General features: G+C 38.2%; 1 protein-coding gene across 8 annotated transcripts in view; it reads right to left on the bottom strand.

The window, feature by feature from the left end:
* The window catches only part of ZFHX4 (zinc finger homeobox 4), a 188,664-nt gene that overhangs the window by 28,434 nt on the left and 136,607 nt on the right, over nt 1-23,623 (bottom strand). For 6 of the 8 annotated variants that reach the window (XM_079983018.1, XM_079983022.1, XM_079983023.1 and 3 more), the window contains exon 5: nt 8,577-8,699. The exons of the other annotated variants lie outside the window; for them this stretch is intronic. In XM_079983018.1, the coding sequence (XP_079839144.1) occupies nt 8,577-8,699 (123 nt within the window). The remainder of the gene's footprint in view (nt 1-8,576; nt 8,700-23,623) is intronic. 8 annotated transcript variants of the gene reach the window in all.

Here is a 23,623-nt window from a genome sequence, read left to right as displayed (position 1 = left end):
ATGTATTGTTGCAGTCTATATGGGTCAGAGAGTGCCATCATTGAATTTCTGCATATGACATACATTTTTTTCCAGAGAATTTTGTCTGAAAATCTGGTTTGATGACAAAATGCCTTTGAGGAAGCAGGAAAAATGTGCACAAAAAAACTCTTTCAGAAATGTCTCAGAGTTGACATGTCAATGTCAATGTACCCTCTAAAACAAGAGCTATAGTGTTAATCAAATCTATGATTTATACCAACTGAGAGTCACTTCTGATAATTGATATAATATTGAAAGATAAGTACTTTTGGAAATTTTTCACTACTAGACTCTCCTTTCATGCCAATCTGAACAAAAAACTTCATGCTGGATTCTCAAAATCATTTGTATTTGCAAAACAGACACATTTGGCACACTCAATATGTCATTGCCCTTGAACCACCACATGACACAAGATTAACAGTACTATGAACAATTCCTATACCTTAGGTGTTCATATCTGTAGGAAGCTTGATTGATGTTGCTGCTTTGATTTGACACCTTGTTTAAAGGTTTTTGAATTTTTGAATTTGGATTTGATAAGGCATTAAAATGCAGATATTTTTGGAAATGAAATGCCTAGTTATCATGTGAATACTATGTTCTAACTTCCCATTGTCCTGTAAATTCTGAAAACCTATACAGTACATATACCCCAACAGAAACACCATGACCACCACATCTACATCAGTATTGATAAGGACATAAGAAGGGCCTGCTGAATCAGTCCAATGGCTCATCTAATGCACTGTCCTGTTATCACAGTGGCCAACCAAATGCCTTTATGAAACCTGCAAGCAGGACCCGAGCACAAGAAGAGTCTTCCCCTACTCCCACTGTGGTTTACGGTAACTTGCATTCAGAAACATTACCACCTCCGGCTGTGGAGACACAGCATAACCACCATGGTTAGTAGCAATTAATAGCCTTATAGCCCATGAAATTATCCAATCCTCTTTTAAACCCATCCAAGTGGGTGGCCATCACGGCCTCCTGTGGGAGCAAGATCCATAGTGCTGCATGAAGTAGTACTACCTTTTATGTTATGAATCTTCCAATATTCAGCTTTATTGGATGTCTACAAGTTCTATTGTTATGAGAGAGAAAGAAAATAATTCCTCTATCCACTTTCTCAATGCATAATTTCATAAACTTTAACAACTCTACAATATTCTTTTTAAAGTGAGACAAAAAGAACTGTACGCAGTATAATGGCACTATATTAACAGTTTTATTTTCCATTTGTTTCTTAATGATTCCTAGCATGGAATTTGACTTTTGCACAACTGCCACACACTGAGTTGACACCTTCATTGAGCTTTTCGTTATGGCTCCAATATTTCATTCTAGGTCAGTTCAGTCACCTTCAGTTCAGCTTCCAAAAGCATACAAGTGAAATTAATACATTTTGTCCCAACATGCATCACTTTATACTTGTTACATTGAATTGCACCTGCCATTCTGTTGCCCATTCAAGAAGTTTGGAGAGATCCTTTTAGAACTCTTCAAAATCACTTATTGTTTTAATGACCCAGAACAATAGTATCATCTGAAAACCTGGTCACCTCACTGCTCACTCTAAATTGTTTATGAACACATTAAAAAGCACAGGTCCCACTACGAATCCTTGGGGGTCTCTACTTTCTACCTTGTGAAAGGCTTTTTGAAAGTCCAAGTATACTATGTTAACTGGATCACTTCTATCTATATGTTTGTTGACATTATTAAAAAGCTAATAGGTTTGTGAGACATGACTTGCCATTGCAGAAGCCAGGCTGGTGCTGCTTCAGCAAGACTTGTTATTCTGTTTGTTATCTTATCCTTCGCAATACTTTCCACCTGTTTTTCTGGGATCACAAATACAAATACAGTATACCAAAGGATAGACCTGCTACCTCTACCACATTGGGATATCCAGTACACTACAGTGGTACCTTGGTTTGCATATGTCTTGGTTTGCATACGTTTTGGATTACAAACATGTCAAACCCAGAAGTGTGTGTCCCAGTTTGCAACCTTTTTTTGGATTACAACCCATTTCTTTGGGATTACGAACAATTCTTTTTGGGAGGCCCTATTGGCGAAAGCGCGCCTTGGGTTACAACCTGTTTTGGTTAACAAATGGACCTCCGGAACGGATTATGGTTGTAAACCAAAGTACCACTGTACTACTTTTAGAACTGATATTCATTCATACTATTGTTTAACCACAGTTTGTTTCCTTCTATATAGCTAAATTGATAAGTGTTTACTTCTACAGGGTGATTCCCATAGTAGATGGCCCATCAGTACATGTTTCATCATAATACATGCATCAGGAAACAAATCTTCAGTTCCATTTTTGACATGTGCATTGGTAATAAAAATTATTTAAGTATAAGAATTAAATCTAAGAAAAACAAGATAAGCTTTTCTAGCACAGTACTGCACAAGTGTTCTTTCAAGGTTCCAGCACCTTAGCAAGATAAATTTAGAACAGTACTGACGTTCTCATATGAGAGGTACCAGTACCTGTGCTATGAATATGATACACTCAGCCATGGAAACTTTTTGCCCACATTCCAGATTTGTTATGACTATTCAGTGATGCAGGAAAACCATTTCAAAATTATTATTTCAAATGTCTGAGGTTTGAGCTCTGCAAATTAAATTTCCAGAACTAAAGGCAGGTAAGCCCTGTCTTCCATTAAGCCCCTGTTAAAATTAGAAAGGGGGTGGGGAGGAAATCCCCTAGATAAATAACAAATATTTCTATACCTGATTGAAAGTGCTAGCTCTTTTTTTTTTTTATCATGGAGCAAGAGACAGGGGCATCTGTGTCTGGAAAGAGTGGCAGGAGCAAGTACTTCCAGCTAGAAAAAAATAGCTGTTACCATTTCATTTCTTAAATGTTAGAAGTTAGATGCATAATATTAGCAACACTTCATATCCAAACAAAAATGTGTAAAAACAGATATAAAACGGAGAACAAATTAACTGTATTTTAGCTGGGGTCACTGGAATGCTCTGCCTCTTAATCTATATCCATTAGAACCAATGCAGTACACAGACTAGGTCTAGTATGTTCTCTGTGTGGTGAATTTGGTATTTTAACAAGTTTCCTGTGAAGGGAGTGAGCCAAAGTTAAACCTTTGCACAACTAGCTGTTGCCAAAACAGCAGCAGTTTAAAGGGGTATGGTCTGATTTATGTGACACTTGTACTATTCACTGAACTGACAATGCATTATTTAATAAGGAGATTTGGAAAAGTATAAATAAGGGTTTTCTACATGTATATCACCTCTGCATCTTAAAGACAATTGATAAGACAACTGCTGGTGGTTGCATAGATCTAAATTACTGTGTAACAAACACTTATGTCTGCTTTATATTCCACATGTGGAAGCTACCCAAAATGCCTCCATGTTATCATGTTTAATTAACATTGTGGGGCATAAATGCTAGTATTCGGCTTAATGTGACTATGCCCCATTTATGTTTAAGTCAAAAATTCTGGCTCAGAAAGCCACCATATGCACAAATGATGTGCACTTGCTTGCATTTCCTTTCCTACCATTTTGCCCCACCCATCGAATATGTGAGAAAAGAAACCAGGATTCAGCACTATGATTAAGGCTTCAAAACAAGCCAGGATATGGTTTAAAGCTGTCTTAACAATTTGGATTTTTTTTTTTTAAGCCAGGGTTCACACATTATGAAAATGTATGGTTAATTCCTGGATCTTGGTTAATTTTGCCACATGTGAAAGGTGAAGAAAAGTCTCTGGAAAGGGGCTATCTGCAGGTGCAAGTTGTTTGACACTGAACCAAGAGATTTGGTTTAGTTTCATGTGAGAATGCTGCCACTGTGATTTAGTTCCGTATTGAAGAATGTGTCACATGAACATCAGCTGTTACCAAAACTGTGCAGCACTGGGATGAGCAAATTCCATGTCATTGACTGATTCATGAGGTGACCAGAATATTATGCTGCACTGCTTAGTCTATGCTCACATGAGGGTTTAATATATGAAGTAGACCTCATATGAAACGTAATGCTCTTGTAAGATCATCCCTGTTACCTATTTTCCTATGACAAATTATTTCTCATCCTATGTTTAATACGACTAATTATCAAACTTTTCTACTTTTTTGCACAAGTACTGAAACAGAAATCTGATCCATTTAAGTCCAAAGCAGCACTTAATTAAAAATAAGCATTTAAGGCTGCAGTCCTATGCATGCCTAGCAAAGAGCAAGTTCTACTTAATACAGTGGGTTTTATAAGTAAACGTGTATGAGGGAGCACTGTAAAAGTAGAATAGTCAGATGTAGGGATTTGCGACCTTTTTTTAAAAAAAAAAAGCTATGAAAAATGTTATGTTAATAAGTGTACATTGTGTGCACAAATAAAAAAGTACCAAAAAACCCTATAAGCATGCTGGTTCATTATTTATACTGAATTTGGTTTAAAATGTACAATTTAGAACTTCTGACATATTAGTCAAATCCAAAATAATTATAAAATTATAAAAGCTAGTACAGAAGTATTTCTTTCTTTTTTTAATAATATTTATTAAAGATTTTCAAATATAACAGAAAAAGAAAAACATCCAAATTTAAAACCTTATTTTCATTGGCATCTTTCCAGGACTTCCCCTCCCCTCCCCCTCTTGTATTCCAATTCTTTCAAATAGATTCAACAAATTCTTACCCCAAATTTTAAAATTATTATCATTGGCCCAATTTAAAAAAAATATTTTCCCATCCCCTAAAATCGACCTGTTCCCTTCCACGAGTTCCCCTCTTTAATATGCAATACAGATTAAGATAAACAAAAAGATAAAAAAAAAGAATAAAATGTAATTTTACACCCTTTGGATTCCAAATTTCCCTCCCCCCTTTTCCGGTTGCGTTCCCAATGTCCATCAATGTCTACTGTCATCCTGGAGCTCCCACATCTAAACCACAGTCCTTCACCAGTCCGCTTTGCCGTCTTTTTATTAGTCTTTGCCATCTTTTGGTCATCTTTGGTTTCACATGTCCAATCTTGGAAGGAGTCTATCTTCCAACTTTGTCCAGTTCTTGTTATTCTTATTGTTCTTGTTGTTCTCTCTCCTCCTCTTTTTTTTTCCCCCCCTGCTCTCCTGCACAAATGTTCTAATTCCAAAAAGCTTCTAATTCCTCTGCAGAGGCTTTGTTATTCAGGAACAAAACATTACGTCAAGTCCCTTCCATTCTTCAATAGATAAATCTATTGTCTCCTTTAGTGTGTAGACCTCTGTAGACAAAATAGTGTTCCATTTCTGCAGTTTCCCAGGCGATAAAAAGTCCTATTCAAATTCGATGCCAGCAATACTTGTAGTGTCCCACAGCTCCTCTAGAGGGATTATAGTAACTCAGTTTCCTTCCCGATCACACCCAACAGTCAAAGTAACTTATTATTCCTTGTTTTAAACAATTTATATCCAATTTGTAACAAATGTGACCAGCAAAGTCCTCGTAACAAAGTTCTCTTTTTGTTCTTCCGCTTTGACAGCTCCTTTAACAGCTGTCAAAACCTCTATTTCTCCTCTCCCGGCGCTCTTACAGATCGCTCCCGGGGTTTCCGGGGGGGGGGTTGCATTTTAATTCACATTCCACTTTTCTCCTCCAGCCCAGTCTTATAATTTTCCATCGCGAAGTTAATAACTTTATCAAAAAAAGGTTGCACTCGATCTTAGTTGTCAAATCCTTTGCTTTAGCTCCTCTACAACAGGGGGGAGGCTGACTTCCTTTTTGCACCTCCCCCGCTCGCTCCGAATTTAAATAGAATTTTTCCCCTTTTTTAATCCAAGTTCCAATTACTCACGGGTTATTCTTTTAAAGACCAAATTTTCAATGGAAGAAGTCAGCGCTCTCCGTCGAATGGCATGCGGCTTCGCTCGGCAGGGGAAGCGGAGAACTCACAGCACCACCCGCCCCCCCCCCCGTCACCCGCTCCGCAGCCTTTAAAAAGGCTCCTTCGCGGGTCGGGGGGCGCAAACGGTGCCCGCCGAGTCACCATGCCCATGGGTTTCAGCGCCCATGGTTTTTGAGGGTCCCCGCGTCGCCGGCGCGGTAGAACCCAGCCCCTGCTGAGCAGGCTCCCTCTGAAGCTCGGAGGGAGTCCGCCATTCGGCGATGGCGCCAACCCGGAAGTCCAGTACAGAAGTATTTCTAATTAGAGTAGAATTAAATGATAACTTTTATTACAATAATGAAGGTGAATTTCCATTGCTTCTTGTGTTTACTACTTTGTTAAACAGTGTTCCCCTTAGCCATATCAGAAACATATTACATTTTCAATGCAAATGTATTAATCTGGGTAAATTCCATATTAATTCTTACACTATGTTGAGATGTAATTTGGATTATAATTAATCTAAAGTGGCACTAGATTTAAATGACAATATAAATGAGGCATTAGGAGGCTCTTGCCTTCTGAATGAATATTCAGCAAACATAGCTTGATTATTGCCAAGTCTCTGTTTGAAAGCCTCAGTTTGAGATAAGGAAGGCAAGGCAGAACAACAGTTTACAGAACTGTTTGGGCACTAAACATGTTAATCCTTCCTTTTCTAATAGATTTGATGCTAAAGAGTGGTGATACTATTTTTCTGTCTAACTTGTTAAAGCTGCGATTAACATACTGGTTTTCCTGGGACTTCTTTGGCAAGATTTTCAACACTTAATTCAGGAGAAGAAAGCCTAAATTAACATTCAATTATGCATAAGCAGTTATGTGGTCATTATGCATAGTAGTTAGCTGTGCTGAGAATTAAGCCTTTTGAATGAATGCCTGATAATGCAGAATTAGTTTAGAGAGGTCTATCAAAGAATTCAAAAGGTGAGATTGAGAATTTGAAATACGAACGATTTTCAAGCTAAAACTATCTTACACAGTTTTTTGGTTGCCGTTCTTCAGCAAACACTCCAGCATTGGTTGGTCCTAATTAAACCTGGTCCATCCAAGAGTATAATTCTCATGGAATCTTAAAAATTTCCCCACTCTCTGTCTACTGACAACCACCATTTTTGCCTATTAGCCCATTAACAGCATGGTTTTTTCTAAGTTCTGACATCTTTACAGTAGATAAACTAGGTGCATAAGATCTCTGAAAGATACTACAATGCTTTTTTGATGAAGCACATGGAAAATGTTTCACAAGTGGTTTTGCCTATTTTTTTTCATGACTCTTCCATGTGGACTTAGTAATGAGCCTGAGCAGAAAGTTCTTCTGTCTATTACCTCTCTTGGAGAATGTTATTTCAAGAAAGGGATAAGCATACCTAAAAAGAAGCCTACAAACATAGAGTCACTATAGACAGGTCTTCTTCAGTCCCTGGATTTCAAAAGCTAAATAAACTCAGTGCAATGTAGGCTTCTCAATGGTAATAGAGATTGGCCATAACATTTTGAAAACCAAATGCAAGATGAGATTTATTCCTTAAATAAATATGGCATAAAGACCCATCAGTATCTTCAATATGTTTTAAACAATATTTTAGGAGTACCTTAATAAATATCGGCCAATTCAGTTTTTACTAAACTTGCATGTAAAATGGTATTTTCTGTATAACTAAACGTCTTTATAGTGAATACAAGCACTTTTATATGCTGCTGTCATTGGAATACAAGGGAAAGATATATGACTACCTGAAACTAATAGGCTTCAACCTGTTTCAGCACTTCTTCTGCTTCAATGAATCCAGCATAATGTAACTAGGAATAGCGTGCAGCAGAAGTAGCCAATGTAATATTCATTGTGACCATAGATTTCCATCTCATACATAAAAAGCATGGATGAAGTCACATATTTGCCAAATCAAACACAGAAAAAGCCTTGTGTATCCATGCCAGATGCTGGCCTTGGGTTTGTTTGTGCACAAGTAAATGTCATGACATAAGAGTTTTGTTTTCAAAGAGAGTAGCTTTCATTACTGGGCTTTGTATATTCCCAGAGATCAATATTACCCAACTCATAATCCGTTTTCAATGATATTTCCTCTTTCTTAGGCTGAATCATCTGTAAACTTTTTCACTGGATTTTCTGTATTCCCCCTCCCCCCAATTAAATACTAGATAAATGCCCAGGAAGAAGGAAGATTCCTGAATCTTAGTGATCATATATCAAGAACAGGAGCTGGGGTGGGAGAAGAAGCTTTCCTACATTCTTAGGGCTACAAGGCAAACAAAATTTGAAAGCAGGGGAAATTTTCAAGTGGTATCTAATCCTACGCTTATGAAAAATTAATATGCCATCAGAGGAATCACAAGTACAGCTAAGATTAATGAAAGGCGCTTAAAAAATTACAAGCACACAAACTGATTTGATTAAAAAATAATCTCACTAGTCGTCCTGTAATATTCTTCAACTTATCCGCATCTATCCTGTCAGATGGTTATGATTAAAAATAGGTCAATGGAAGGCTACTGATAGAAATCACATGCAAAATACACATGCAGTAGATAATAACAGGAATGTCCAGACGGTTTTAAATGAAAGACTATTTAATAAGATTTTTTAAAGAGTGACAAAATTCTAGCATCTTACCAGAGTCTTTACTAGCTTTTTTGCCTTCACTATTATTTCTCTCTTTCTCACACGTGTCTTTATCATCAGCAACAGACACTGATGAGCTTTTAGCAGACCCTTCTGCATCTTCAACTTGTTCTTCTGCGAATGAGCACAAAAAATTAAAAGAAGCTAACTTAGGGACCATTCAACATTAATTGTAAACATGTTCTTTAATTAGATCTGCACTAAATTTATATATTTATCTCAGAAAGGAATAAGTGAAAAGAATAGCACCTTAAAAGAGACCCGGTATTAATGATTAATCATTTGCAAAATTTCAGATTCAGTCCAGAAATTGCAAACATTTCTTTATCAGAACACACCGCGCTAGCCAGTGTGACAAATCAGATGTTTCATATTTGCTATTCACTGGCTGTAAGTGATTTGTCTCAATACAAACATAAACGTAAACACAATTCGGGTCTGAACAAAGAAGGCACATGCAGCAATATATCTGAAAGCAAAGAAAAGCTTTCAAAAATAAGGATCTGTACATCCTGCTAATTGCAATACGTAAGTGCTGTGTTGAATCTAAACATTGAGAACTCTCAGTTTTCATCTCCAGGAGGAGCCATTCAAGGTAAATGACACAACTTGGTATATTGCTTCTAAGGAAGCAGCAATACCCACAACCTCACTTACATGTTCACACCAGCTAGATTACATGAAAATCTTCACAGTAACTCAACCCAATTTAATTATTCTGTAAATCTTAGCTATGCTGCTACTAGTGGATTAATCTGTTTATGCAGTTAGCTTCTATGCTGGGGCCATGTAGCACTAATCCGTGAAAGGCCTACTGTTCCTTTTCATCTTGTGATCATTTGTCTCTGACTGTGCTGATGTCACATTTTAATGAATTTTAGAAATCTGAGTAATACCAGATAACCAGACTTTCAACTCCCTACAGCACAGCATGCTGTTTTCATTGCAATACAAACAAAAAAGAGAGAAAGTCATATTTCGCAGTTCAGGTAGGAATTATACAAATTAGGAGGGGAAGGTAAAATGGGATTCAAAACACCAGGCTGCTCAATTTCATAAAATCTTTAATGACCATATAAATTAACCCTGGAAAGGCAAAAGGTCACAGACATACATTTGCATACACTCCTCTATTCACTTTTGATAAGCAGAGCTTTTACGCAGGGAACATGATACAATTAACCCTTCAGGAACCGTACAAAATGCAGCTACCGACATTTTAAGTGTCAAGCATTAACTGAAAATTACACACTGCATAAAATTTTCATTGTAAATGCTATAGTGATTGAAAGGGGAAATCGTGGCCCCTTCCGCACCCCATGTTTTATTAATAACATTCTGACAGCAGAATGAAATATCCTCTGTCATATGGAGCAGCTGAGCACAGAAAAATTGCTACTTAGTGCCTTACTTGCCAACTCTGCAGTGGAGCTGCATGCACGGGTAAACAATTGGAATCAGCAATGCCGAACTATTAAAAAAACACATTTCATTTTTTTAAAAAAAAATGTTTACTACAACTTTTTATTTTAAAAGGATCTGAATGTTTTGCATTGATTTTGTTTGTGTATACAAAGAAATGCTAGCAAATTAGATATCAATGACTACTTCATTCAACTGTATTTGAAAGGGTGGAGGCAATCCTCATTTTTTTAAAAAAAATATTGATGCAGAATGACCAGCACAAATGGAATAAACAATTCTCACTGCCTTAGCATGCTTTCTTCTTCTTCTTTCCCTCTCTCAGTGGTATTACTAATCAAACACTGTAGGCTCCCTGGTCACAGTAGGAAGCAAGACTATGTTTGTTAAGGGTGATGGGGGAGCACAGTTTGGGATGCTGTAAGCCTGTGATCGTGACTAGATTGGGTTGTATTAATGCCAAGTACACAGGCACACACACTCACACCATGCATCTAGTCAGAACCTATGGGCTAATACAGCCTCTGGCACTTTCATTTTGACTCGAGCTCTGGAATGGACGTTATTTTCTCCTCCTCCTAGATTTACCAGTCCATTCCCTTTGGGCAGGAAAATGAAGTGTCAGAGTGATACTGAGTGTCCTTATCTTGAGGGGGCATAAAATTGTAAAGGCTGTCATGGTAATCATTAATAAAACAGAGAGAGAGGGAGAGAGGGAGATGGGCAAAGAGAAAATCATGAAGGTACTAAAAGAATAGCCAAAGTATCATCATCTGGGTCTCATCAGACAATTTTTGCAGGGTGCTCTTTTTCTGGTATGTGTTTTAAGTATGAGAGAAATTCCCAGACATGTTCTCCTATACATCATCATGGTGTCTGACCTCTGCCTGACCCTGGCAACAGTTTGAGAAATCTAAATGTGAACAAAGACTCTGTGTCAGCAGCAGGGAGAGATTGTGGGGTAGACTTTCCTCCATCAACTTAATCGCAAACAGCAGTTTTTAGGCCATAACTTTACAGGGCTCCACCAAGCCACAAACACATAACCTTTGGAGGTGAAACTGCCCTCTACCCCTCCTCCCTTCTGTGATTTTTCTCAGTCCTCTGGTACTTCCTTTGATGTAGCAAGGCAATTAGATCTAATGTTCAAGTACTGCAAGCCTGTTTTATGGTTTCGAAGGTGAGAGCTGTTTATTACAGGTAGGCTCCCGGGGGCCATAAAAGCTTTGCAAATTTTAATCATGCAAAAAACTAATCAAATGTAACTTATACACACCATAAAAATTAATATCATTATTATGCACTATTTAAATTGGTTGTCTTGGCTTTTCAATGGCAGACACATTAAGAAAAATATTTGGCATTCATATCAGAAATATGTCTGGCTTTCCTTTCGGAAACCTATTTCAGAGACAGAAATGACAGTGGAGCTGCTTTTACTGTCTTCAAAAAAAGTGGCAAAGGGCTGCTGATTTCTTGCAATGTTACACTGTTGCAAATGTCTTTAATGAACTGCAGAAAAATGTAGCAGTCACACATACAAGCATATTAAGATGCCGAGAAGTAAAAATATAGACTAATTCCTATAATTCTTAAGGAATTTCCAAAACAAAAAGTAACATCAGACAGTTCATAGCATCAGCACTTCAGCAACTTGTACTTATTGTTTCAAAGCGTATTTTTCGACTGAAATGTCGTATTTTAATCAACAAAGATATCTGGGGGAAGTGTGCATCTATGAGTTCACACCACTATAGCTACTAAAGGATCTATGAGTGTGTTTAGATATGAACAAGTCCTTGTGGTCTGTTTTAAATTTACAAGAGTTCTACCTATATACGCTTACATATGTAAGCTTTGAAAATAAGTAGAACATGGAATTCAGTCATATTTCAATAGCTAACATAACACTCACCATTGCAACATGATATTTTATTCTCACCTGGTTTTGTTTTATCTAAATACTAAAATGCCTTTGAAGTCAAGTCCAAGTTTAACCACTGTCAGCCTTTTCTTTCCTGAAACCTGTTTTGAAGTACGCACAGTATTAAAAGCTGCGCAGTTTGGAACGCTTATCATTAAAACTGGGCAAAACAAAAATTACCAACTGAAATATACATGTCCTTATTAATTATGTTTACACAATTAATACATGGGAAATGCATATTTCAGAGACCAGTTCTTTCTAGCGTCATAACTTTTATATGCCTGTTGTCTTTGCCCATGGAGTTTTCTTGGCAGGGATACTGGAGTGGCTTGCCGGTTCCTGCTCCAGGTGGATCACGTTTGGTCAAAACTCTCCACTATGACCTGTCCATCTTGGGTGGCCCTGCACGGCATAGCTCATAGCTTCTCTGAGTTATTCAAGCTCCTTCACCATGGCAAGGCAATGAATGATCCATGAAGGGGCTGGAGGAGACTCTTGAGAGTCCCATGGACTCTGGTGTGCTCTGGTCCATGGGGGTCACGAAGAGTCGGACACGACTAAACAACAACAAGTTATTTCCATGTAATACTATAATTCCAAGTTACAGAGGACCCTGCCTTAAAGATACTTGCCCATTTCTGCCACCACAAGTGGTGGGGAAGGATACAAATGGCAGTAAACATAGACCAGATGGAGAATTATTCTACACAATCAAGGCAGCAAGAGCAGAGATTTGGCCAGGAAGCCTGAATCTGCAGGGAAGCTGCCCAGCAGAACTTGGATGGCAGGAGCTGAGTTGCAACGGTTGGAAAAGAATCTTCCCCAAGGACCTGTTGTTCCAAAGACGCTCAGGTAGCAACTAAAGGATTTTATAGTGGACCTGGCTGCTTCTGCTGCTTCTGGATCAGCAGGGCCCTGATCTGAGTCATTACTCAGTGCCTACCTGTTCCCTCTGAGTAAGCCTTGCAAAACGGAGGCCTTGGTCAACAGAAAAGGGGCTGCAACACCACTTCTTTGCTTTAATGCAGCTCCATCACTGTCACTGTGTAGCCTCCATGGATAGGGTGTCATCTGGGGGACACTGGCTGTTCATCGCTCTGTGGGGTAAGCTTCTGTGCCTACTCTTCAGACATTTCATAGGGTCTGGAATATATGGGCACAGATGGATCCTCCTAACACCACTAAGTGGGATAGTACACCCTTGTGATATCTGTAATGGCCTACAATATTAAATGTGTCGGTTTAGAAGTCCTTCAGTGTTCAAAGCTCTTCCTATATTTTACCTCAATAATGTTTACAACAACTCTAGATACTAATCAGTACTATTGCCCCCATGTAGCCATTGGATGAGGGACGCAGGTGGCGCTGTGGGTTAAAGCCTCAGCGCCTAGGACTTGCCGATCGAAAGGTCGGCGGTTCGAATCCCTGCGGCGGGGTGCGCTCCCGCTGCTCGGTCCCAGCGCCTGCCAACCTAGCAGTTCGAAAGCACCTCCGGGTGCAAGTAGATAAATAGGGACCGCTTACCAGCGGGAAGGTAAATGGTGTTTCCGTGTGCGGCTCTGGCTCGCCAGATGCAGCTTTGTCACGCTGGCCACGTGACCCGGAAGTGTCTCCGGACAGCGCTGGCCCCTGGCCTCTTAAGTGAGATGGGCGCACAACCCCAGAGTCTGTCAAGACTGGCCCGTACAGGCAGGGGTACCTTTACCTTTACCTTAGCCATTGGATAGGCTGAAGATAAAGTAATTAATAATAGTGGGATGTCTACAGCCACAATGAGAATGGCCAAGGTGAGATACAAATCAGGGACTTCCTGGTTCACTACATCAGCTCTTACTGAAAAAAGACTTTCTTAATAAGAAAAGCTGGACGGTAAATTAGTGTCAATTATTTAATGAATATTACTACAGATGCCAGGCCTGAAGGAAGAAAGGAAGAGATTGTCTTGAACCAACAACATCATTAGGAAAGGTCCTTGAGAATAAAACACCTGCTTGCATATTGAAAGACTGGATTGTATCCTAGAATAACATCCTCAAATTATTTTAACCACAAGGTGCCTTATAGCTTATGCCAAATCTATTATGACCTAAGCGTTTATTTACTAGAGTACAGTTCTCCAGATATATGGCAGCTTCTGATATTGTAAGGTGCAGGTGTGTGTGTACACACACACACACACACACACGAGAGAGAGAGAGAGAGAGAGAGAGAGAGGGAAGGAGGGAGAGAGGGAGGGAGAGGTGCTGATTCATGAAGAAGTGTAGGTGATAGCAAACAAACATCCTGTAGTGTGATAAAACCCAATATTCTGATTAAATCCCCACATGAAGGAGCTAAACTTATTGAAGATCCTTCCCCTCTGATCTCATTTTTGACAATCTCTCTTACACCCACCCATTGCCCAGTCCTCATCTGTATTAGAATTGTTTAAAAGATGCTTTAAGATGTTATTGTTTTATCACTTGCTGTTTGCCATCCTCAACATATAAATTTAATAATAAATGGCCACCAACAGTTGTGTGCCACTTAGAACAACACTTCACTTATCTGATGAGGCAGGCTCTAATCCGTGAAAGTTTGTGCCATTAAAAACATGCTCTCGTCTTTAAGGTGCCACAATACTGTTTTGGCTGCCACAGACTAACACATCTACGTCTCTGGAAATACTTTTAAGTATCTCTAAATTGAAGTTTTTAAAAGCTGAAGCCCCACATTCCATCACAATGTTTAAATATCCCAGCAATACATGATTAAAGATCATGTTATATTAGCCTCCCAGGTGTCTGGGAGTATCTTTATAGCAGTTAATATATGTGTGCTGGGGGTGATAGCACATACAGAACTCTGTGAACATGCTCAGTAGTTGATCTGGAAGCTTGGACACAAGAGGTGACAAACCATGCTTTTAATTTCAGATTCTAGGAGCTCAATGGACCGATTTAGTTCCCAACCAATGGTGCAAAAAAATATTTTATATTTTACACATAAGTGAATGGTTGCGACATAGTAATATGGAGAAATTAAAGAGCTATTTATTGTTGAGGGCAACAATGTGAAGTGAGCAAAACCTGCTCATTACCCCCAAACTGGATCACCCAGCTACCACTATTATCAAGAAGCAATATTCCTGCCCTCCTGCTACTAGTAGTTACAGGACACAGGAATATTTCATACACTTACCACCAACCCAACTGGATAGGGGGAATACAGGTTCCCTCGCCCAATCAAACCTGAGAGGAGCTTTTAGATCGGTACCAGGGAGGCATTTCTTGCCTTTCCCTATGAATCTTGTGGTCTAATCAGGTTGAGCAAGAAGCAGAATCAAGCCCATTTTTACGCTTGTTTGGGAAGCAAGGGTGACAATAAAAAAGATTGTGGAAACAATTAGACCTCTGAATCCCTTTTTTTTTATGAATTAAGCAGTCTTTAGCCAATTTGACAGTAAAAGGGTCAGGCAGCCAAACTAACTAAAACTGAGAAATTCCAAAGCTTATTTTTCTGAAATGAAAGCAGCAGATTTTGACAGCTGGCTATTATAGCCTCATTTTTTTATTGCTCAACATCTGCACAACATGAGAAGCAAACCCCTTTCTCAAAGAATCCCTACTCTGTTGTGTAACAGTCCTAACAGATTACTCCTGTTCTAACAGTCCCCACCTGTTCTTCATCCTCATTCTTTTCAATTCAACCAACCCTTATTGTACAGAAAATTCCATCACTTTCCTCCTTATTTCCCCACATATCTGATTTCTATGAATTGATGGATGAAGAATGGTATATAAATAAAATAAAATAAAATAAATAAAATGTAACATAATGAGCTGAGTAGTTTCAAAGAAACGACTAAAAGGAACAACACAACATAAGATCCCCATTTCCACTCCATCTACTAAGGCCTATGGATTCAGGAAGATATTCTTCTGTTTCAAGCAACTACAACAGAATTCAAGATTACATGATGTATAATTGTAAATGTGCTGGTTTGCTCAATATGTAAGCCTCTATCCACTCAGTGAGTCTAGATTTCATTCTACTTTATTTTATTGGTCTAACAGTAACAAAAACATATAAAAATCATATTAAAATCAAACTGATTTTTGATTATTACAGTTTTACATTTTGATTACTACAGTTCTACAATTTGTTTGTCAAATGGTGAACAACAGGTCCGCTGTAAACCTTCAGACCAGACAAGTTACTCTTTCCTTTGTTCTTGCCTGAGGAACTATTCAACCCATATACTGTTTTCACCACCTTATTCAGTTTACTGACAATAACAGATATGTAATACTTTGCTTCCAGAGTTTGGTAGGTTACTAAATAAGCAATCCACTGGAACAGTGGTTCCCAATTAGCTAAGTACTGTGGACCTCTGTTTTTCAAAAGCCAAGCTATGGACCCCTACTTCTGAAAATTCTGATATATCTATGGTAGTTTTTGTTATGTGAATGGTATCACAGACCCCCTGGGCGGGTTGCACAGAACTCCTGGGGGTCATATACATCTGTTGGCCTGTGTTTGGCTTATTGGGTTGCAAGCTGGTGATGGCTAAATGTTGCTTAAATGTTGCTGTTACTATGTCACTTTTAACACTGAACTGCCTTAAAACAATTTATAGAATAAAAATAGAAATAACAGGAAACATGAAACCAAGTATAAAAGCAAGAATACAGTAAGATCTAAACTGCACATCTAAAAATATGCATCTAACAGGAACAAGTCCTACCCACCTCATTTAAAAGTCCACAGAGATAACCAGTTACCCTCTAAATTAAGGATCCGAGGCCAAGATAAATTAAATGTTTTTGCCTGGCACATAAAAACAGACAGCACCAGGTATGCTTCCCTGGGGAGTGCATTCTGTAAGTGGAGAGCCACTACTGGAAAGGCCTGTTCTCATGTCACCTACTCTGCACCTCCCTTGGAGAGGACAAATGGAATGGAACTGGCGGAAATGACTGGCAGAATCTGAGACCAGGGAGAAGAGTCGGTGGAAGAAGATTGGAAGAAAATTAAAGTTTACTTACAGAAACATTGTAAAATTAAGGAATGTTAGAAGGATGTTGGAATGAAGTTATGTGGTTTTAGCAGAAATGTTATAAAGGACTAAGTAAAAATGGATTGTTAATTGGTGAAAGAAGAGAATGTAAAATTACAGTATATTAAGATAAATTATTAGGATAAAAACAAAGATGGAAAGGATTTGCTGAAATATCTAACTGAACTAGAATACAAAAAAGGGAGATGTGAGGAGGTCAAGGAAACAAGCAAATGAAAGATAAGTTATGGGAAGGTTTGATTTGTTTTTTGATAGTTTGTACTTTTCTGTTTTTTGTTTTTACTTATTGTGATGTATTGTCCTGTTGTTTTTTGCTGAATTTGGTGTGTTTTTTCTTTTCCTTTTGTAACCTTTAAAACTTGAATAAATATTATATAAAAAAATAATAATGGAGAGGACAAATGGAGAAGTCTCCGATAATAAATGATGTGTCTGGGTTGGGTCATACGAGGAGAAGCTGTTCTGGAGGTACTGGGGTCTTGAGCCATGTAAGGCCTTATGGCTAAAAACTTTGAACTGAGCCTGGACACTAATCGGTAGTTGGTGGAATTCCGTCAAGATTGGAGTTAATAAGCTCACACCATCTTGCTCTGGTCAGCAATCTGGGGCAAGATGGTCTGAGAATATAAACAACTAAATTAAGATGGGCAAGTAAGCACTGAAAAGTAATGAGTCTATGCCAGGGAAGAGAGGGAGAAAGTGATTAATAGCGGATGGATAAACAACGACAGGAAATGAATTCCACTCTAAATGGGCGATGAGCATGTTTGACTTCTAAAATGTTAAACTGACAAAGTGCAACTAAGTGAAGAAGATGTAACATCCATTTGTCTTAAAATATCTGTACACACATTTTAAGCGTCTTTCATTTGCCTCACTCACCCTAATTTCTACTGTAATGGGGAGCTTAACTGTCATGCTGCTCTTCTTACACATGGTACTGTAACCAAAATAGGACGGTCCTTGGAAACAGACTTACAATTTAATAATTTACTATTGCCCACCCTAGACAATTACACTTCCCTCTCACATGTCTTGGGGAGTAGGCATGTACTTGCTACAAACAGCCTTCCAATCTGAAACAGCTACACACCATTCACAACAGGCCATACAACAGAAATTTGGAAACAGGCCTGTCCTTGTGGCAGACCCAGATGTCTACGCTGTTCCTATGTCTATTCTGGTGATAGGATCTATCTATCTATCACTTAATCAACAAAAGTCTCTAAGCAGTTTACCTAAAACACTGTAATTACATAGAAATGTCATCCACAACATCAGGGGTTAATTCACCTGCTCATCTTCCACAATGTGATGTATACCATCATCTGCTAGCAATATCCCTTTGTGTTCTACACAGCAGAAAAGACTAGTTTATACACAAAAGATTAAATGAATGCAAATCTGACACCAGAAATTTCAATATTAAAAATGCCAATGGGAAAACATTTCAGCCACCCAGACCAATCTGTAAGTGACCTCAGGGTGGCCATCCTAGAGCAAAGGAACTTCAAAGAGACACTGCAATAGGAAGCCACTGAATTACAAGACATCAAGTGGTTCAATGCTGTCACTTGTAGACTGAAAGAAGACAAAGGATTTTTAGCACATTATACGTGTTAATTTGCTTACCACTGCCGACCCTTGACATCAATAAAATATTATAGCAAAATATCATCCAATTAAGAGCTAATCTTTATTAAATGAACACAAGAAAAAATGCTGAAAACCAGAACTACTGCGAAAATATATATTTACCCGTAATATCTTTTCCTGTATCACCTACAGCTGAACGTTTTAAGTTGCTAAAAGTTTAATATGCATTTCAGCTTCACATCTGAACAAAATTGGCTACACAAAATCATACATTCGAAAGTTACCTCAAAGGTCCTCCAATCTTACTCCCAGTTTGTGCAGAAAATATATAGGGTTATGTTTTGAAATTTTGTTCCAGGGCTTCCATTTTTAGTGCACAGCACAGTCTTGCTTAGGTAGTGTGAGGAGCTAGTTTAGAAAAACTTTTGTGTTAGACACTATGGATTTCAGCCTATCTTTATCCAAATGAAGAAAACAAGGAAAAGCACAAGGTCTGGTAATACAAATACAAATCTAAAATAAGCCAAGCAAAGATGCAATTTGAAGAATAAATTTCTATGTAGAAGCATAAATTGTGAGACCATTAGACAAAAAGGTAAATAAGAATGGCTAAATGAAGTCATAGAAATTGGGGGGTGGGGAGCTAAATAAATTACTTTTATCAGTCTTCGGTACAAAAGCTTGGAAGAAAATATCATCTGAATTTATTGGGTGTTGGTGGTAGAACACCTTTAAGGCTCATTCAGAAACTTCAGTCATTTTTAGTTCAGAAAAAGGCTACTGAGAGAAATGAGACAGATGGTTACATAATTTTGAATAACAGGAACAGAATAGAGACAATACGTTTTGTGTCAAAGTACTAAAACCTGGACTTGTCCAATAAAATTAAGTTTAGGTAAAGGAAAACGAACAAAGCAGAATTTATTTACACAGGGGATATAGCTCAGTCAGTAGAGCATGAGGCTCTTAATCTCAGGGTTGTGGGTTCAGGCACAGGGGTTGGACTAGATTACCCTCATGGTCCCTTCCAACTCTACATTTCTGTGATTATACAGTTGCTGTGATGGTACATATCTAATAGAAGCATAGCTATCCCTGTCATGCCTTGCTTGACATGCCTTGCCATTTTCTTGGAGTGAAATGGAGATGGAATGCAGGACCAAGGGAACCTAACACTTGAGAAAAAATTCTGGGCTTTGGTCTGATCTAGCAAAATACTTCTTATATACTTAAAAATGGGGAACTACTTCAGCACCTTTTCTGCCTCACAATTTCACTTGAAAGGCAGAATTATGAGTGAAGCAAACAGTTTAAAAATAGCATACAAATTAGGGGAAAATCAGTACAGATTTGATTTGAAAAGCAATGGCACAGAAATGCTTTACTGGTTGCTAAATATTTTATGACTAAATTTTTAGCAATCTTGCTTGTACCCAAAATATGAGTGCATGCTTTTTAAGCTGTCAAATATCTTCATTAGAGCCTTCTTTGGTGTCAGAGCGTGTGTGTGTGTGTGTGTGTGTGTGTGTGTACAGGCAGAACTGTCAGATCACTATCACATTACTTTGAGCTAAGGAAATAAATATATGTCTAAGGTGCCTCAAATGGCAAGACTACACGTTAAGCTTTAAAGTTGCCTTGTCTTCTGAGGACCAGAGTGGTAGATGAGGCAAGACACTTTTCAAACCAGATCCCTTCAGGGTACCCTGCAGGCTGTAGTCCTAGCCTGAAGCAAGGAAAGAGCTGGGACCTCAAAACGGTGCTTTAAAAATACCTATCCCTTAGTTGGACCTAGGCCAAAGCCAGACGATACAGCACTTGATGAAAGCACATAAAGGTTGTGTATTCAAAGTATGTTATAATTTTGCGCTGCCTCAGGATACTGGAACCATGCCTCTTGCAGGCATTGCAACTGAGCAAGTGTGAATCTTCCTTCATAAACTGTTCAAGCTTGTCCAGTGTAACACGTTTTCTCCTGGCTATTGACAACAGAATACCTGCAGCCTTGCTCCTGAACAACCATTATGCTATATTTGCTGTTTGCCCAGCCATGTGTGTCTGTGAATAGCAGATCAACCTCTCCTAGTGAACTTCCCTAAGAAAGCATCCCTATCTTTTTCAAAACACACCCTGTGTATTCATCAGGTAAGGAAGCTAACACTGCTTTCTATATAACAGACTGTGAACTTGATGGTATGCAGAGAAGGGAATCCATTTCTCATTGCATCCTTTGGGAAATGTATGCCAGAAGAAATATAATAAAGGTATATGAAAAAGGTTTCTTTGGGGATTTTATCAGATAACAATTATACCAGGTCTGTCAAAGACAAACACACAAACCAATCCAAGATTATTTTTGTTAGTGTGGAATATTTTGTCTATAAGCAAATAATCAATGTGGTGTTTCTTTAACTAGCTACAAGGAAAATAAATAACTTCAATGGATAACATGGGAGAATGCTACCAAATATGAACTTCAGGATGTTTGAGTTCTGTAATCTCTCATTTCAGTAAATTTGAAGAAGGCCCATCATACTATTACTCCTGCAATGTCAAGACATACATCAATAAATTGCAAATAACTAAATTTTAAAAAAAGTAGATTATAGTTACAAAAAGTAATAAACAATTCCTAGCACTCCAACAAAACACTAAATTAAAAGCAGGACTGATTCAATGCATATATATTATTTACACTTCAAATATTATGGAAGAAAAAAGACACAAGAATCATGACTGTAATAACTATGAAGATGCAGTTGCCAAACAAACAAAAACTATCCACAAGTCGATTCAGGAAAAAAAGTAACTCAGACTGCACCATACATTTAAAGCCCTCCCCCCAAGAATCATGGAGTTTGTTAAGGGTGCTTTGTGAGGGACTCTTTACAGTTCCCAGGATTATTTTTTGGAAGGTGGGAAGGATGGAGAATGTGCTTTAAATGTATGGGTGTATGTACACAACTTCCCTATAATTTGAAGTATATTTTATCAGATGCGCAACATATGGCTTACTCATGAAAAGTGATGAATTTGTTCAAACAACACACACACACACACACACACACACACACACACACAAAATTTTCTTTGAAGTATAACACAAGAATGTTACTGTATTGCAAAGAACTCCAAGGTTAGAAGTGTGATCCTAAATGTGTATACTAATTTGATACAAAGTGCAGAGCTCTGTTAAGTTTGCAGCTCCAAGAAGTTATACATGAACTGTCCTGCAGAAAGGGCAAAACGGCCCATTTAAGTGTGGATGGCTCACAATTGCTTCAATGGCTAGTTACCTTGCAACAAACACAGAAGCAGAGTCCTGCCATTTATTTATTAAATAAAATTTTAAATGCATATATATGCCCAGTCATGGTGTGTGGGTGGGTGCTGAACAATGTATTCTTACATGTATAGTAAAGGTAAAGGTAAAGGTAAAGGTAAAGGTACCCCTGCCCGTACGGGCCAGTCTTGCCAGACTCTAGGGTTGTGCACTCATCTCACTCTAGAGGCCGGGAGCCAGCGCTGTCCGCAGACACTTCCGGGTCACGTGGCCAGCGTGACAAGCTGCATCTGGCGAGCCAGCACAGCACACGGAACGCCGTTTACCTTCCCGCTGGTAAGCGGTCCCTATTTATCTACTTGCACTTAAGAGTGCTTTTGAACTGCTAGGTTGGCAGGCGCTGGGACCGAACGACGGGAGTGCACTCCGGCGCTGAGGTTTTACCCACAGCGCCACCCGCGTCCCTTACATGTATACTATATATTAAATTTATATCTACACTTAAAATTTCCTCCATGACCATTTAATCCAGCAGAACTTTACCAATATCACATAAAGTTAACAGTTCAAAGATGGTTTCCTTAAACTTTTATCTCAGTATTCTGTGGGGAAAAGATTTGGCCATTACAGACACTCAAACACAAAGGTAAATAAAGTTCTTAAAATGAATGCTGATAATATGGAAAGCTCATCTTTACTGAGTAGGCACAAATTCAATCCAGCAAAATAGAAATGGTTTGATCCCCCTGATTTTATAGGACTAAAATCAGACTTGATTTAACAGAACTTAGTAGGAACACCATGTGACTCAGCTATCTAAGTACCATATGACTATGAAGGTTTCTGATTTGAGAGTTGTGCTTAAAGCATTATCTGCTTCTCAATTGTTCTTACAATATTTTAGGTCCTTTTTACTTAAACAAATCCTAACAATAAGGGTCTGCCAGCAAATATAGCCTTACAAGGTCCTGTAGTAATCAGTTTATGTGGAATGCAACCAAATAATAAAAAACACCACAACTTATATTCCCCAAATGGTGAATTATGTCAGATAGAAAAATGCATTAGCTTAGCCACCTTATACCTATAATGCTATTTCACTGAATTCTTTATGAAAACTGAATATATGGCTCAAGTTATTGTTACTTAAGCTCCCTAAATGAAATAAAGAAAGAAATGAACAATTTAGGGTTGTGAAATCAGCCAGTATAAAATTATTTAGTTCACAGCTACAGCTACCACGGTCAAATAACTTAACCCTAAAAGAAAATACAGTATTTCTTAAATGTAGCATGTCAAAGCTAAACCTGCTTGGGGGCTGGGAATCAGAAGGAGCCTATCAAGGATTCATAACAGATCTTTCTGAAAATGGCAGAAACCAGTCCTTGATTACACAATCTGGCATAATCATGGAATTCTTTCTCCTGTATTCCTACTGTAATACACAAATTACATGACTATCTTTTATCTGTGAGATTCTTCATAAATGCAAAGGCATTAATTTGTATGGTGCTTAATAATAATAATAATAATAATAATAATAATAAATAATAATAAATAATAATAATAATAAATTTTATTTATATCCCGCCCTCCCCAGCTGAAGCTGGGCTCAGGGCGGCTAACAACACTAAAACAGTGCAACATTATAAAAACATTATAAAAATTAATTAAAATCAAAATTGATGGCAACCATAAACTAAAGTTTTGTAAAGATTGCCAAAGGAGGGAGTCAGGCTGCGCCCTGACCA

Source organism: Podarcis cretensis (assembly GCF_951804945.1).
Source record: "Podarcis cretensis genome assembly, chromosome: 7".
Taxonomy (NCBI): Eukaryota; Metazoa; Chordata; class Lepidosauria; order Squamata; family Lacertidae; genus Podarcis; species Podarcis cretensis.
The sequence above is the reverse complement of the archived record's forward strand: the minus strand, read 5'-3'. Positions and strand labels throughout refer to the sequence as shown.